The sequence below is a fragment of the Erythrolamprus reginae genome, chromosome Z, assembly GCF_031021105.1.
Source record: "Erythrolamprus reginae isolate rEryReg1 chromosome Z, rEryReg1.hap1, whole genome shotgun sequence".
Taxonomy (NCBI): domain Eukaryota; kingdom Metazoa; phylum Chordata; class Lepidosauria; order Squamata; family Dipsadidae; genus Erythrolamprus; species Erythrolamprus reginae.
The window spans coordinates 62,342,053-62,355,514 of NC_091963.1; the positions used below are offsets into that span (position 1 = coordinate 62,342,053).

General features: G+C 40.7%; 1 protein-coding gene across 1 annotated transcript in view; it reads left to right on the plus strand.

The window, feature by feature from the left end:
* PSMA2 (proteasome 20S subunit alpha 2) overlaps positions 1–13,100 on the plus strand; it is a 29,237-nt gene extending 16,137 nt beyond the window's left edge. Inside the window, exons 6-8 of the mRNA XM_070729926.1 lie at positions 7,248–7,321; positions 12,618–12,675; positions 12,768–13,100. Of these exons, the coding sequence (XP_070586027.1) occupies positions 7,248–7,321; positions 12,618–12,675; positions 12,768–12,884 (249 nt within the window). The 3' untranslated portion in view covers positions 12,885–13,100. The remainder of the gene's footprint in view (positions 1–7,247; positions 7,322–12,617; positions 12,676–12,767) is intronic.
* The last annotated feature ends 362 nt before the right edge of the window (positions 13,101–13,462 follow it).

Consider the following 13,462-nt stretch of genomic DNA (forward strand, 5'->3'; position numbering starts at 1 on the left):
ATAGCCAGACTTCTTTTTATCTTGTCAAGATTATTTGTAACTTCATAGCTTCTGAGGTGATTTAAATGATAATCTGTTATAAAGTATATTTGATTTTTCAGTCTTAGCTCTCCTGTTTTGGTAATCAGTATTTATATATATAGTGACATAAAGATGCTACCATATACAGTATACCCATAAATAAGTCAAGAATTTTAAGGGTCAGAATTCCTCCTCAATATTGGGTTTGGCTTCTCCACTGACAGGTTTATCTGTTATTATATGCAATAATACTTTTTAAAGTATGTCCATATATCCAGTATGTATTCTTGGATAACGCCATTTGCAGATAAATTGACTTTTGGTCAAAATGAAAAATAAACTAGTGGATAACCTAATTATGAAAAATAAAACATATAAAAGTTTTGAATATCAGATCCACAGATAGGCTTATATATGATTATATATGGTACTTCTTACACCCATGTTTTCAGAATCATAGTACAGTGATCCCTTGATTTTCGCAGGGAATGCGTTCCGAGACCGCCCGCGAAAGTTGAATTTCCACGAAGTAGAGATGCGGAAGTAAAAACACCATTTTTGGCTATGGACAGCCAAAAACTACCCCCCACGCACCTTTTTCCAAGGCCGTGCAAGGAGCCGGGCTTGAAGTTGGGGGCGGGGAGCGACAAAAGTGCAGAGGCCGGCGAAGATTGTTTTGAATGTCGGCCGCCCCCAACCCCCCCCCCAGCGCCCCTGGCCCCCTCGTGCCCCCGGCTTTTTGCCGCTGCCCCCCGCCCGCCTGATCCGCCCCTCTCACCGGCTTTCTTGTGGCGCGGGTAAGCTACGGCATCTTGTCCTCATCATTCAGCTGCTAGCCGCTCTGAGCGCTTTGGGAACACCCGCCCGGCCCTCTTGCAGTCCCTTAGCTGAGAGCACTTTCGTCCCAGCTGTCAGCAAGGGGGCTGCAGGAGAGGCGGGGCAGGCGTTCTCACAAAGAGAGAGCAACAGACAGAGCGAGATAGAAAGGAGAGAGGGAGAGAGAAAGTGAGAAAGAGAGAGAGAGAGCAAGAGGGGGGAGAGAGAGCGAAAGAGGGAAAGAAAGAGAGAAGAGAGGAAGGAAGAGAGGGAGAGAGAGGAAGAAAGCAAGAGAGAGAGAAGAGTGGAAGGTAGCGAGAGAGAAATGATAGAAAAAAGGGGAGAAAAAAGAGAACTGAGAAAATGATTAATGCAGAGAATGACAGGAAAGGGAGAAACAGAGAGAAGTGACTCTTGATTTAAAGCATGTAGTATGGTAAAAGCACTTAAATAATAACAGAGAAACCCCCCCCCCAGCCCTCATCTGTTTTTGTTCAAGAGTTCACACACAAACACACACAGGCAGGGGGGGGAGATTTATTTACGTATTCATTTATTCATTCATTCATTATTTATTTATTCATTCATTCATTCATTCTTCTATGTTGCTCAGTCCCAACACTTTAAACCCATACATTACCATTTCCCATTCCCTTACCAACCATTTACTCACCATTATCACTGGTACAGTACTCACCATTGAATAAGACACTTAGTGATTCTGATATTTATAAACATAATTGTATTTATTAACTGTTCTGTCGAGCTCTCTGGTAGAATCCTCCCAACAATGCACAGATACAATTTCAGACACACACACGTTTGAAAATTCAAAACAATGTTCTTTATAATGAAAATTCACTTAAACCAAGCCCTCTTTTGGGATAGCAAAGAGCACTTGTCTCCAAACAAACTGGTAATTTGTACAAGTCCCTTATCAGTTCTGTGATACTTAGCTTGCAGCTGTGAGGCAATTCACAGTCCTCCTTTTTTCACAAAGTGAAACACACTTTGCCCTGGTTTAGTTTCAAAGCGGGGGAAAATCAGCACACAAAAGGTCAAAGTCAGTAAAGCAGTCATGAAACACAACGATCAGATAATCCTCCACAATGGCCAAACCCACACGCTGCTATTTATAGCAGCCTCACTAATTACCACAGCCCCACCCAACCACAGGTGGCCTCAGTTTCTTTGATAATAATCTCTCAGTTGTTGTTGCCTGTGCATCGCTCTCTGCATGCCTAGCTGTATCATTAACTCTTGTTCTGAATCCAAGGAGGAGCTAGATAATTGATCTCCTTCTGAGCTGTCTGCCACACACTCCTCCTCCCTGTCACTCATGTCTTCTTGATCAGAGGAGCCTTCATCAGCAGATTCCACCAGGGGCAAAACAGGCCTGCAGCATGTGGATGTCTCCCCCACATCCACAGTCCTTGGGGCAGGAGCTGGGCCAGAGCTAACCACAACAATTAACAATATTTTTTTGTTTTTTATTTGCAAAAATTATTAACATAACTAAGGATCTTTTTCAATAACTATGGATCTTCTTCAATCACCATTTCATTGGTCACTTCTGCAATGGACGCTGAAGGTGACAGACCTCTTGGTTTTCGTGATGAACATAGTTATGGGTAGTTGTTGGTGCAGTTTCTTTTTCTGGGCTAACATGGCTCTGTATGGTGCAACAATGTTGTGAAGGGCGGCCTTAAAGTGTATAGAGCGAGTCATGTTGGGATCCCAAAGTTCCACAATCTGTGCACTTCTGCAAGCCGTTCAAGCGTTAGGCCAACCTCTTCTTCCTCAGCTTGTTCAGCTTTCTCTTCTTCCTCTTCTTCACTCGCTGACCTGGTCAGCTCCTCCAGATCTTTGTCAGTAGTAGGCCATGCTCATCAAGCACAGACAATGAATGCCACAATTTCTTCCAGCAGGCATTCATTGTCTGTGTCTTCATATCCATTAAGGCATTCTGAATGTTCTTCAGATACGATGCGATCGTGTACTCACGCCAGTAGCCCTTCAATGTGAAGTTTTCATCAGCATCCATTGCTTCCACGAGGCTTCCAAGGGATTAAGGTGTACAGCACCTTAAACGCGCGGACAACACCTTGATCCATCGGCTGGATAAGTGATGTGGTGTTTGGTGGCAAGAATTCGACTTGTACTCCATCATGTTCATGATGGGGTATAGGTCATCATGGCCTCTAGCATTGTCCATTAGGAGAAGCACTTTGGAATTGAGTCCTTTCACAGCCAAATAATCCTTCATCTGTGGGATAAAGCACTGATGAAACCAGTCCCGCATGAGGGCTTTTGTAATCCATGCCTTAGGATTATGCATCCAGTACACTGGCAACACATTCTTATTTCTGTTCTTTAGGGCTCTGGGATTTTGGGATTTATAAATGAGACCTGGCTTGATCATAAAGCTGGCTGCATTTCCACACATGATCAAAGTTACCCGATCTTTCTGGGCCTTAAAACCAGGGGCTTTGGCTTCGTCTTGCATTAAGAAAGTGCGCGATCAAAATGAATATCTTACCCAAAGTTCTATTTTTATTTCAAGTAATTCCAATTAATCCAGGGAAATTTTTTTTTATAGAGTTAAATAGAATAACAAAAAAAATTATATGGCAAGACAAAAAACCTAGAATAAGACAGAGTGCTTTAGAAGATATAAAAGAACGAGGAGGCCTTGCCTGTCCAAATTGGAAGTTATATTATCAAGCCGCAACTTTGACTTGGACTAAAGAATGGCTTACTTTACAAAATAGAAGATTACTAAATTTAGAAGGACATGATGTTTTATAGATGGCACCTACCACCAAGTAGAATTGCAAAAATGTACCAAACTAATTCGCCTAATTGCTGGAAATGTAAAATAGAAATAGGTAGCTATTATCACTGTTGGTGGACGTGCCCAAAAGCTAAAGAGTACTGGAACATGATAGAAAAATGGCTGAAAGAAATAACTCAATTAGATATTAAGAAAGCACCAGAATTTTTTTTACTGGGTATATCAAATTATAAATATAAAAAAGACATATATTATTTAATAGTTCATATATTAGTAGCAGCTAGGTTAGTTTTTGCACAAAAATGGAAAGATAGTGAGATTCCAAAAGAAACAGATATTTTTAAGAAGATCTTAGACTGTGCCAAATTAGATATGATGACGAGACGGTTAAATAATCAAGAAGAATCAGAATTTTATGATATCTGGCAGAAAGTATATATCTGGTGGGAAACAAGGAATAAGAGATGAGTGTGTTGCTATATTATTTGCGTATTTGAATTTAGTACTAGAACTGTATAAGATGGTAATTATTAGTACAAATGCAAATTTCTTCCATTCTTTTTCTCTTTTTCTTTTTTCTTCCTTTTTTTTTCTCTGACTTTTCATTAAAACTTTTTTCTTTTCATATATATCTTTATAAATTTTGATACTGATTTAGATTTATATTAAGATTGAATTTTTTACTCTAACAACAATATGTATTTTATAGATAATTTTTATACTTTTATATGAAGACTTCTACTTCGAGCGGAGCGACTGTAGCTCCATTAAGTGTTATATGTTTTGTTTGTTGTGTTTGTTACTTTGAAAAAATCAATAAAAATATTTTTTTTTTAAAATGAAAGTGCGCGATGGCATCCTCTTCCAGAACAGGCCTGTTTCGTCCATGTTGAACACCTGTTCTGGAAGGTAGGCCCCTTCTTCAATTATCTCTTTAAACATGCCATGGACGTACTGCTCGGCTGCACCTGTATCCGCTGAGGTAGCTTCTCCGTGCAATGTCACGCTCCTCAGGCCATAGCGCTGTTGAAATTTCTCAAACCATCCTTTACTTGCCGTGACTGTGGATGGGGTCGGAGAAGCAGTGGATGTTGATGGCTGGGGGTCTTCTAAGTCATCAGCACCTTCATCAACTCATCGCCTCCATCTTTGTTCGCCAGACGGGTGTAGAGTTGTTGTGCCTTTGTCCGTATCGTATTGGTATCCAATGCAATGCTCTTCTTACGGCAGTCTTGTATCCACACGGACAAAGCAGCTTCCATTTTCATAAGCCGTTTATTTCTAGGCGTCAGCATCCTTTTTGCTGCCTTGTTAAATGTGATCATATGATATGTGATCAATGTTTGCCTTATCTTCTTTTCATCTTTCCGAATGTATCTCACACTCGATTCGTTTATTCCATAATGCCGCCCAACGTCCGCATATGAGCGACCCCCTTTTAGCATATCCAACAGTTCGATCTTCTCTTTAATTGTCAGCATCTTCCTGCTGTTTTTACTGTTGCAACCTCCGCTCCACGTGGAACGTTTAGAAGGCATCTTGGGTATGTCTTCCAATAAGTTTTAATACTGTACACTAGTTGTAAAAGTACTAATGCACGCTGGGATAACACCACTGATTGGCCGAGATTTCGGGCCATCAGCAATGACGGCCGAAATGTTTGCAATAACACCGCTGATTGGCCGAGATTTCGGGCCATCAGCATTGGCAGATGAAAGTTTGGTGATGAAGTATGACATCATCGGGCAGGAAAAACCGTGGTATAGAAAAAACGTGGAGTATTTTTTCATTAATATTTTTTGAAAAAATGTGGTATAGCCGTTTCGTGAAGCTTGAACCCATGAAAATCGAGGGACCACTGTACAGACAGTCCTTGACTTTTTAAATTTAAATTTTATTATATTAATTTGTCACCCATCTTGTTTTGAAGCAATTGTGGGTGGCTTGTAGCATTAGAAGCATTAAAATAATACAAGGAATATTTCTAAAACAATAAAAAATGGAAATTATAATGAAAAATAGAATTATAGAAAGAAAATTGGAAGGGAAGAAGAAGGCTGTTCTGAGGAAAGGGTGGATTGCCTTTTTATTCATCAACTACCTCCAGTGTGATGCCACCCTGTTGGAGCCCGAGCCATCTGTCTGAGCCATGCCTTTGGGTTCCTACAGAAGGACAGGGTTGGGAAGAAATTTTTCCCACAGGGTATGATATTTCAAAGATCCAGCGCCATGCCAGAGAAGGTCCTTCTGGACTCTGCTAGTCAGATTTTCTTGACTGAAAGGGCCTACAGTAAAGGCCCTACCTCCTTTACCAACACAGGTGAGAAAAGTCAGTCCAAGTGGGTTGAGATGATCCCTCCGATAACGTGGACCCATGCCATACAGGGCTATAAAGTTAATAAAGGATGGTTAAAAAATAATGGCCTTGGATGAGTGTTTTACACTTGTAAATACTTTTGATCACCGCAAAACATTGCATACCCCAAAGGTCACATATCTAGATGCTTGAGAACCTGTTCATATGATGTTTGCTAAGTGACGCATGTTATGTGATTGCCATTTGCAACCTGCATATTCTGCATAAAATAACTGCCTGCCTAAGGTGAGGGAGAGGAGGAAGTGGCAGAATAGTCCTGAGTAATCAGAATAATCCTGAGATAAAATTCATTTTCTATACTGTCAAAATGTTTATTATTTTATTATTATTATTATTATTATTATTATTATTATTATTATTATTATTATATCATTCATTTTGCAACTGGAGAATACTAGAATTTTGTATAAAACAGATTTTTTTAAATTTTAGACTTAAAGCAAAATTATTATATTTTTGAAATTCTGTTGTAACGCAATCTGAAAGGATCTTTCTAGAGGGTAGAACAAGGCTAGTACACTTAAAGTGCAGGATTTTTTCATTCACAGGCTCTAAGTTGATTTCAAGTGTGGCATATCCAATGACCTACTTACCTCTTCTGATTTTCATGACTTCTTTTCTGTATTTGTCTTTATCTGCTACTGTCACTTTTTCTGTTCCTCTCCCCATTATGCCAATACTTCTGCTTGGTGTACATGTCTCTGTATCAGAACCAAATACATATTCTGGATTCAGAATGATTGCTCTGTGAGTAGATTTTTTGCAGATATCCAGAAGGTAGTATTTTTCAAATGGTTAAGTTAGCAATATGGTTGTTAAGTGAATTTGGCTTCCCCATTGATTTTTCTGCAAAAGGTAATCACATGACCTCAGGACACTGCAACCATCATAAATATGAGTCAGTTGCCAAGCATCTAAATTTTGAACATGTGACCATGAGGATGCCACTATCATTTGTGTGAAAAAATGCCATGTCACTTTTTTTAGTGCATTGAAACTTTGTATAGTCCCTAAATGAACTTTGCCTGGTAGTATCATATGCCTCTCATTTCATTGCAATTTTATAACCTCTGTGTATGAATTTGTATAGTTAGGAATTTCTAGTAATAGAATGTTATTTTTTTCTACTCTCACTATAAGAAGTAAGTAATGTACTTATATATTATTTTTATACTGTATTATTAAGAAGACAGCTATAATATGCATATTTTTAATTTGCTGTACTTTTCACCTTTCTAGGGAGCATACTTTGCATGGAAAGCTACTGCAATGGGGAAAAATTATGTAAATGGAAAGACATTTCTGGAGAAAAGGTAATGCAGAATAGAAATTCTATAATCTAGTAAATTACGAAGGTGAATCAAAAAGCAATGCCATTTTATTTAGGACAAATATAATTACCAACACAGGAACATGTACCATACTTCTTAACGCAGTCCTACTTCTTAACACAGTCACCATTTGTCTCAATGGCAATTTTCTACCTTCGAATGGGAGCACGTATCCCTGCCATGTAAAATTTTGTTGACTGTTCTTTGAGCCACTACTTCACTGCAGTTTTTACTTCCTCGTCACTGGAATAATGTTTGCTTGTCAAACCCTCTTTCATGGGGCTGAAGAGATGATAGTCTGAAGGCACACACACACTTTTTGTAATCGTCTGAATGTTCACAGGGGTCTCTCTCTCAGCAACAAGGAATTAAATCACTTCTCTTTGTTTTTGATGCAACTCTAAGGGGGCAGCTATTTTGAATTTTCCTTGTAAGTCTACAAACCTGAAAAGTATAAAAAACAAAATATTCCAGAACATAAATAATATAATCATTTATAACTGGGTAAAAACGCATGTATTTTTATCAATGGCATTACTTTTTGACTCACCCTTGTATTACAGACTTGTATTCTTATTTGAATTTTCCATTTCTGGATTGTTCTCTGAATTCTTGAATGGTTTATAGTTAAATATTAGTAGTGCTGTAAGCTTATATAAAATTAACTTTATCAAAATCCATCTTCATAGTGAATTTCATCCATCAATATCATCTTGGTTGTTAGGAATAAGCATCCCTTTCACTCTTAAAAAACAACAACAAAAATTTAGTACAGTGGTACCTCTACCTAAGAACGTCTCTACTTAAGAACTTTTCTAGATAAGAACCGGGTGTTCAAGATTTTTTTGCCTCTTCTTAAGAACCATTTTCTACTTAAGAACCCGAGCCCGGAAAAATTTCCCAGGAAATTTGAGAGCAGCATGAAGGCCTGGCCAGTTTCCTGCCATTCCCCCTTTAATCCTGGCCATTTTGGGCTTTTCTGGGCTGCCAGAGGAGCCTTTCGGTAGCGCTTAAGGAGACTTTGGTAGCATTTTCCTTTCTCTGGTGCTTGAAGAGGGAATAAACCTCTGCCAGCACCCAGAGAAAAGAAACGCTCCCTTTGCTTTGGGAAGCCCTTCGTTCTAGCGCAGTGTATGGGAGGTAGCATCACGCCGGGTGTATGGGAGGTGCGTGCTCCTCCTCGCCAGCTCAGAGTCCCTCTTTTTTTTTTTCAAGCCTTAAAGTTTTGGATTTTTTTGATTCACCTTACATTGTTCCTTCGGCAGCAACTGCCCTCCTCCTCTTCTTCCTCCTCCTCCTCCCACCCAAATTCTGAGCTTTTATTTCTTTCCTAATGAGTTTGCAAGCATTATTTGCTTTTACATGTTATTCCTATGGGAAAAATTGCTTCTACTTACAAACTTTTCTACTTAAGAACCTGGTCACAGAACGAATTAATTTCTTAAGTAGAGGTACCACTGTATTTTTATTTAAGAGAAGAAACCATCATGGTAAAAGGAAAACCAAGGGTCACATTTTTCTTATATTCTATTAATATATATGTATACAATGCTTCCTCTATCAAAATACCTAGAAATGATTTACAATGCATAATCTATTTATGTAATAATATTTTAAAACAATCTTGAATAAACCTTTATGTTTCCCTGCTAGACATCAGTGTGGTCATTGCTGATGACAATAAAACATCACTAAAGTAGGCAAAGTGTTTCCTTGTGTTTTTTTAGTCAATTTTTAGAAGGAGTAGAATGGATGTTCAACAGCACAATGATCTCAGTATCATTTTGATCCTCATCCAATCCTAGGGAAATCTTAATGTATCCATTTTGACTCTTCAATCCAATAATTCATGCACACACAAAAAAGGGAGGGTTGTAGAATGTTGGACTTGCTTTTTGCAGAAACTGAGGTCTCTAAATGGAAGGTAGGAGAAATATGTAACAGGCTTTCTGCCATACTGTAACAAAGTTAGAGTCAAGCACTGTCTTCTCATTTACAAGTCTGTCTTTAGACTGCACATGGTGTTTTCAAAAATAGCAATAGTGATAACAGGCCTGCACTTTGGAAATTGGTCCATTTTGTGACACTTTATGGATTAGCAGGCTTTTCCAGTTGTTAACAGTTACCGTATATACTCGAGTATAAGCCGACCCGAATATAAGCCGAGGCACCATTTTTTGGCACAAAAACTGGGAAAACTTATTGACCCGAGTATAAGCCGAGGTTAGAAAATGCAGTGGTTACTGGTAACTTATAAAAATGGAAACCAATAAAATTACATTAAATGAGACATCGGTAGATTAAATGTTTTAGAATATTTATTTTAAAGAGGGTAAACAATATTTATTTCAAAGTGGGTAAATAAAAGCAATCTGATATTTACAATAAATTAAATAAAATTAAATAAATTAAAAAGTAAAAAAAGTAGTTCAATCAGCAACCAAGCTAAAACCTATGAGTCAAAATCCCTCAAAACAGTATTTTAGAGACTTAATTTTTCTCTCTATAATCCAATGATAAAGTAGAGAGAAGAACAAAACAATATTTTTTCAAATTCAAATTGCACAATAATTTCACAAAATTCTTTTTCCCATCTAAGAATAAAAGATTTTCAGAGACATAAAAATTGCATAACATTCTACCAAACTACCCCAAGCCATGCAGCCAAGTTAATTACTGAGTAAATTTATGTACAGGATTGCATATTAAATCAACTCTTTATTCTGAGTTAAGCCTTACAGATTTCAATAGGACTTACTTACAGGCAACTGCACAGATGGACTGCAGTTTTAAGCATATCTATCAGCAAGTTCCCAAAAAACTGAGACTTATTCTGAGGTAAATCCACACAGAAATAACAATAGATTTAAATCCAAGAGGTAAATATTAATATTATTTAACACTAAAACTTAATGCTAAGTGAGTACAGAAATGCTAAACATCTTAAGTATTCATGAATCTCTGGAGTAGAAGAAAGCAGCATAATGTATCTTATTTTTACAATCTACTGGCAGGCTAAAATTAGTACGATTGTATATTACTTGTACCATAACAAATCTACAGAATGAATCCAACAAAGCCCTTAAAAAGTACTCAATTCCTTTTTCTTTTTCTTCTACCCTTCTTCCTTCTCTCTCTCTCTGTCTCGCTCTCTGTGTCTCTTGAGAGAGAGGGGGGAGGGAGGGGGGAACTTTATCAAAGTTCTATAGAAAGGAGACTTTGAAAAAAAGCAGAGAGAGAACTTACCTCAAAATCTAATCAGGGAATTAGTGCAGTAATTGTACAAGCTGGAAACTTTGCTGGACCCGGGGAAGGGAAGGCAGCTAGCTGCAAGACAGGAGCTCCAAGAGGGAAGTAAAAGGGGGCTCCGAGTGACGCAGCAAAGTTGCCAGCCAACTTCTCTGACCTTGTAATCCTCGTGGCCGAGGTTTTGCAGGCGCTGTTTGCCTGAGGGGGGCCGGATTTCCACGCCGCCGGCCGGGGGCTCCTTCGGGGTTGCCTCCGCCGGAGAGTGCTGTTGCTGGGGCTCCTGGTGGTCCCGAGATGGGGCGCGGCGGGCTCCGCGCTGCCCCACGCTGAGCGCCCTCCACGTTGCAGAACATCCCGCCATACTTCTGGCGGGGCACTTGGTCGGCGGTGCCCGGGCGCGCCAGATAGACGGGCAGATCTTCCTCCCCCGCCGCCGCGGGATCCGGCCGCTCCCGGCCTCTCCGCCCGCTGTGAGAAGACATGGCCGGGAGTCACTGGGGTAAGTCAAGCCGGCGACTCCGTCTGCGAGGCAGAGAAAGAAGGGCGGACGGGCTGGAGACTTCCTGGGCGCCGCTGGCTCGGCTCAGGCTGCTGGGAGGGAGGGAGAGAGAGCGCTCCTTTTCTCTCTCTCTCAGTCATCAGTCACTCCGCGCCTGAGCCGAGCCAGCGGCGCCCAGGAAGTCTCCCGCCCGTCCGCCCTTCTTTCTCTGCCTCGCAGACGGAGTCGCCGGCTTGACTTACCCCAGTGACTCCCGGCCATGTCTTCTCACAGCGGGCGGAGAGGCCGGGAGCGGCCGGATCCCGCGGCGGCGGGGGAGGAAGATCTGCCCGTCTACCTGGCGCGCCCGGGCACCGCCGACCAAGTGCCCCGCCAGAAGTATGGCGGGATGTTCTGCAACGTGGAGGGCGCTCAGCGTGGGGCAGCGCGGAGCCCGCCGCGCCCCATCTCGGGACCACCAGGAGCCCCAGCAACAGCACTCTCCGGCGGAGGCAACCCCGAAGGAGCCCCCGGCCGGCGGCGTGGAAATCCGGCCCCCCTCAGGCAAACAGCGCCTGCAAAACCTCGGCCACGAGGATTACAAGGTCAGAGAAGGGGCGGAGGAGGGGAGTCTCCCCCCGGCGAGGGATGGAGGAGGAGGAGGATGGGTGGCTTTGCGAGCATGGCTGAAGGGGGGGTGTTAAAAGACGCCGCCTTACTCCAGATGCACGGGTGTGGAGGGGGATGCTCGGACCGTTTGCCGGAGAGTCAATCCCGCCCTCCCCGGGGGTGATGTGCACTAGACGGGAGCGCGGAGAGAGACTGGCGTGCTCCGCCCCAAAAAGCATCTTTCCGTCCTACTGAACACTACAGAGTTTGGATATTGGGTGGGGGTGGGTGGGGTGGAGAGAAGATGTGGCCCCGCACTTCTATCCGGACTGCACCGAAGGTGTGGCGGCTGGCGAAGTGGGGGTGGGTGGAGGTTGTGTGCTTTAGTGGCGGTTACAAGCAGGGCGCTCTATTTCCCGAGGTTTTTAATTCTTTCCTCTTGACGCATGAAAAAAACCCCAGTCACTTAATTATACGCGCGGGGCATTTACTCTGAGGCGGGCGGCATTTTTAAAAAAATAAAAGTTCGAGGAATCTTGTGGTTTACAGGGGTTGAGTTTTCTCCTGGCAGTTTCCCCGATTCGCCCCTCGCGTGTGTTTTGCAGCTGCCGGGCTCCCGCGGTGCGCCCTCTTGTGGTCACCCGGCGCCCTCTTGTGGTGACCCGAGTATAAGCCGAGGTCGGGTTTTTCAGCCCATTTTTGGGGCTGAAAAACTCGGCTTATACTCGAATATATACGGTATTTTTGCAAGGCAGTCCCTGATATAGTTTGAAATTTTCAAATATGTTTATTGGCAAAACTACGGCACAACTTCTTGACTATGAAGTAATCTAAAAAAAATTTTCATGAATTTATGACGGTAATTTTGTGCAATTTTAATTTTGTAAGTTATAACAGTGGGGGATAGTTTAAATTTCTTAGAAAAGGTCTGTTCTTTTGCAGATACAATGAAGATTTAGAGCTTGAAGATGCTATTCATACTGCTATCTTGACATTAAAGGTAAAAATATTCATTTTAAATTTGATAAATTTTCAAAGTTGAAATTTTAGTATTTAATTGTTTTACAAAATTGTGTATCTTTTCATTATTAGGAAAGTTTTGAAGGACAGATGACTGAAGATAACATAGAAGTTGGCATCTGTAACGATGCAGGATTTAGAAGACTCACTCCAACTGAGGTTAAGGATTATCTGGCTGCAATTGCCTAATCTTGACTGATGAGAACATGTAGCTGCTCTCACTTTTTAACTTCATTGATATTAGTGGTTTTTTATTTTAATTTCTACATTGTTAAACCTGTACATTTTTTAAAATGAAATATGGATTCATATGTCACTGTAATGTGAATCTAATTAAAACATTAAACAATGCACAAGAATATTTACACAATATAAAATATAAATAAAAATTGATATAACTTCTAATTAAATTTGCAAAATAATTCATTATACTAACTTCAAGTGTTGCTAAGATTGTTTCAAAATTCAGATTTTGAGTCCACTTAATCAGATAAGTGATTAAAATTTGTGTAAATTTTTGTAATAATAGGACTACTCAAGTAGAGCTAGTGTGAAGGTTTTCATAACAGAAATTATATTGGGAAGAATTTGTAAAAAAGAGTCAATGATATATTATACTAAAGGATTTTTGGAAAGATTTTTTTTTTAATGTGAAGTTTAAAAGGGAAGAGGGACAAGAAATCTGCTAAGCACCTATCTGTGAGTACATTGGGTACATTGACAGCTATTTGAGTACATTGGGTATCCCAGATTTACTTTGTTGGTAG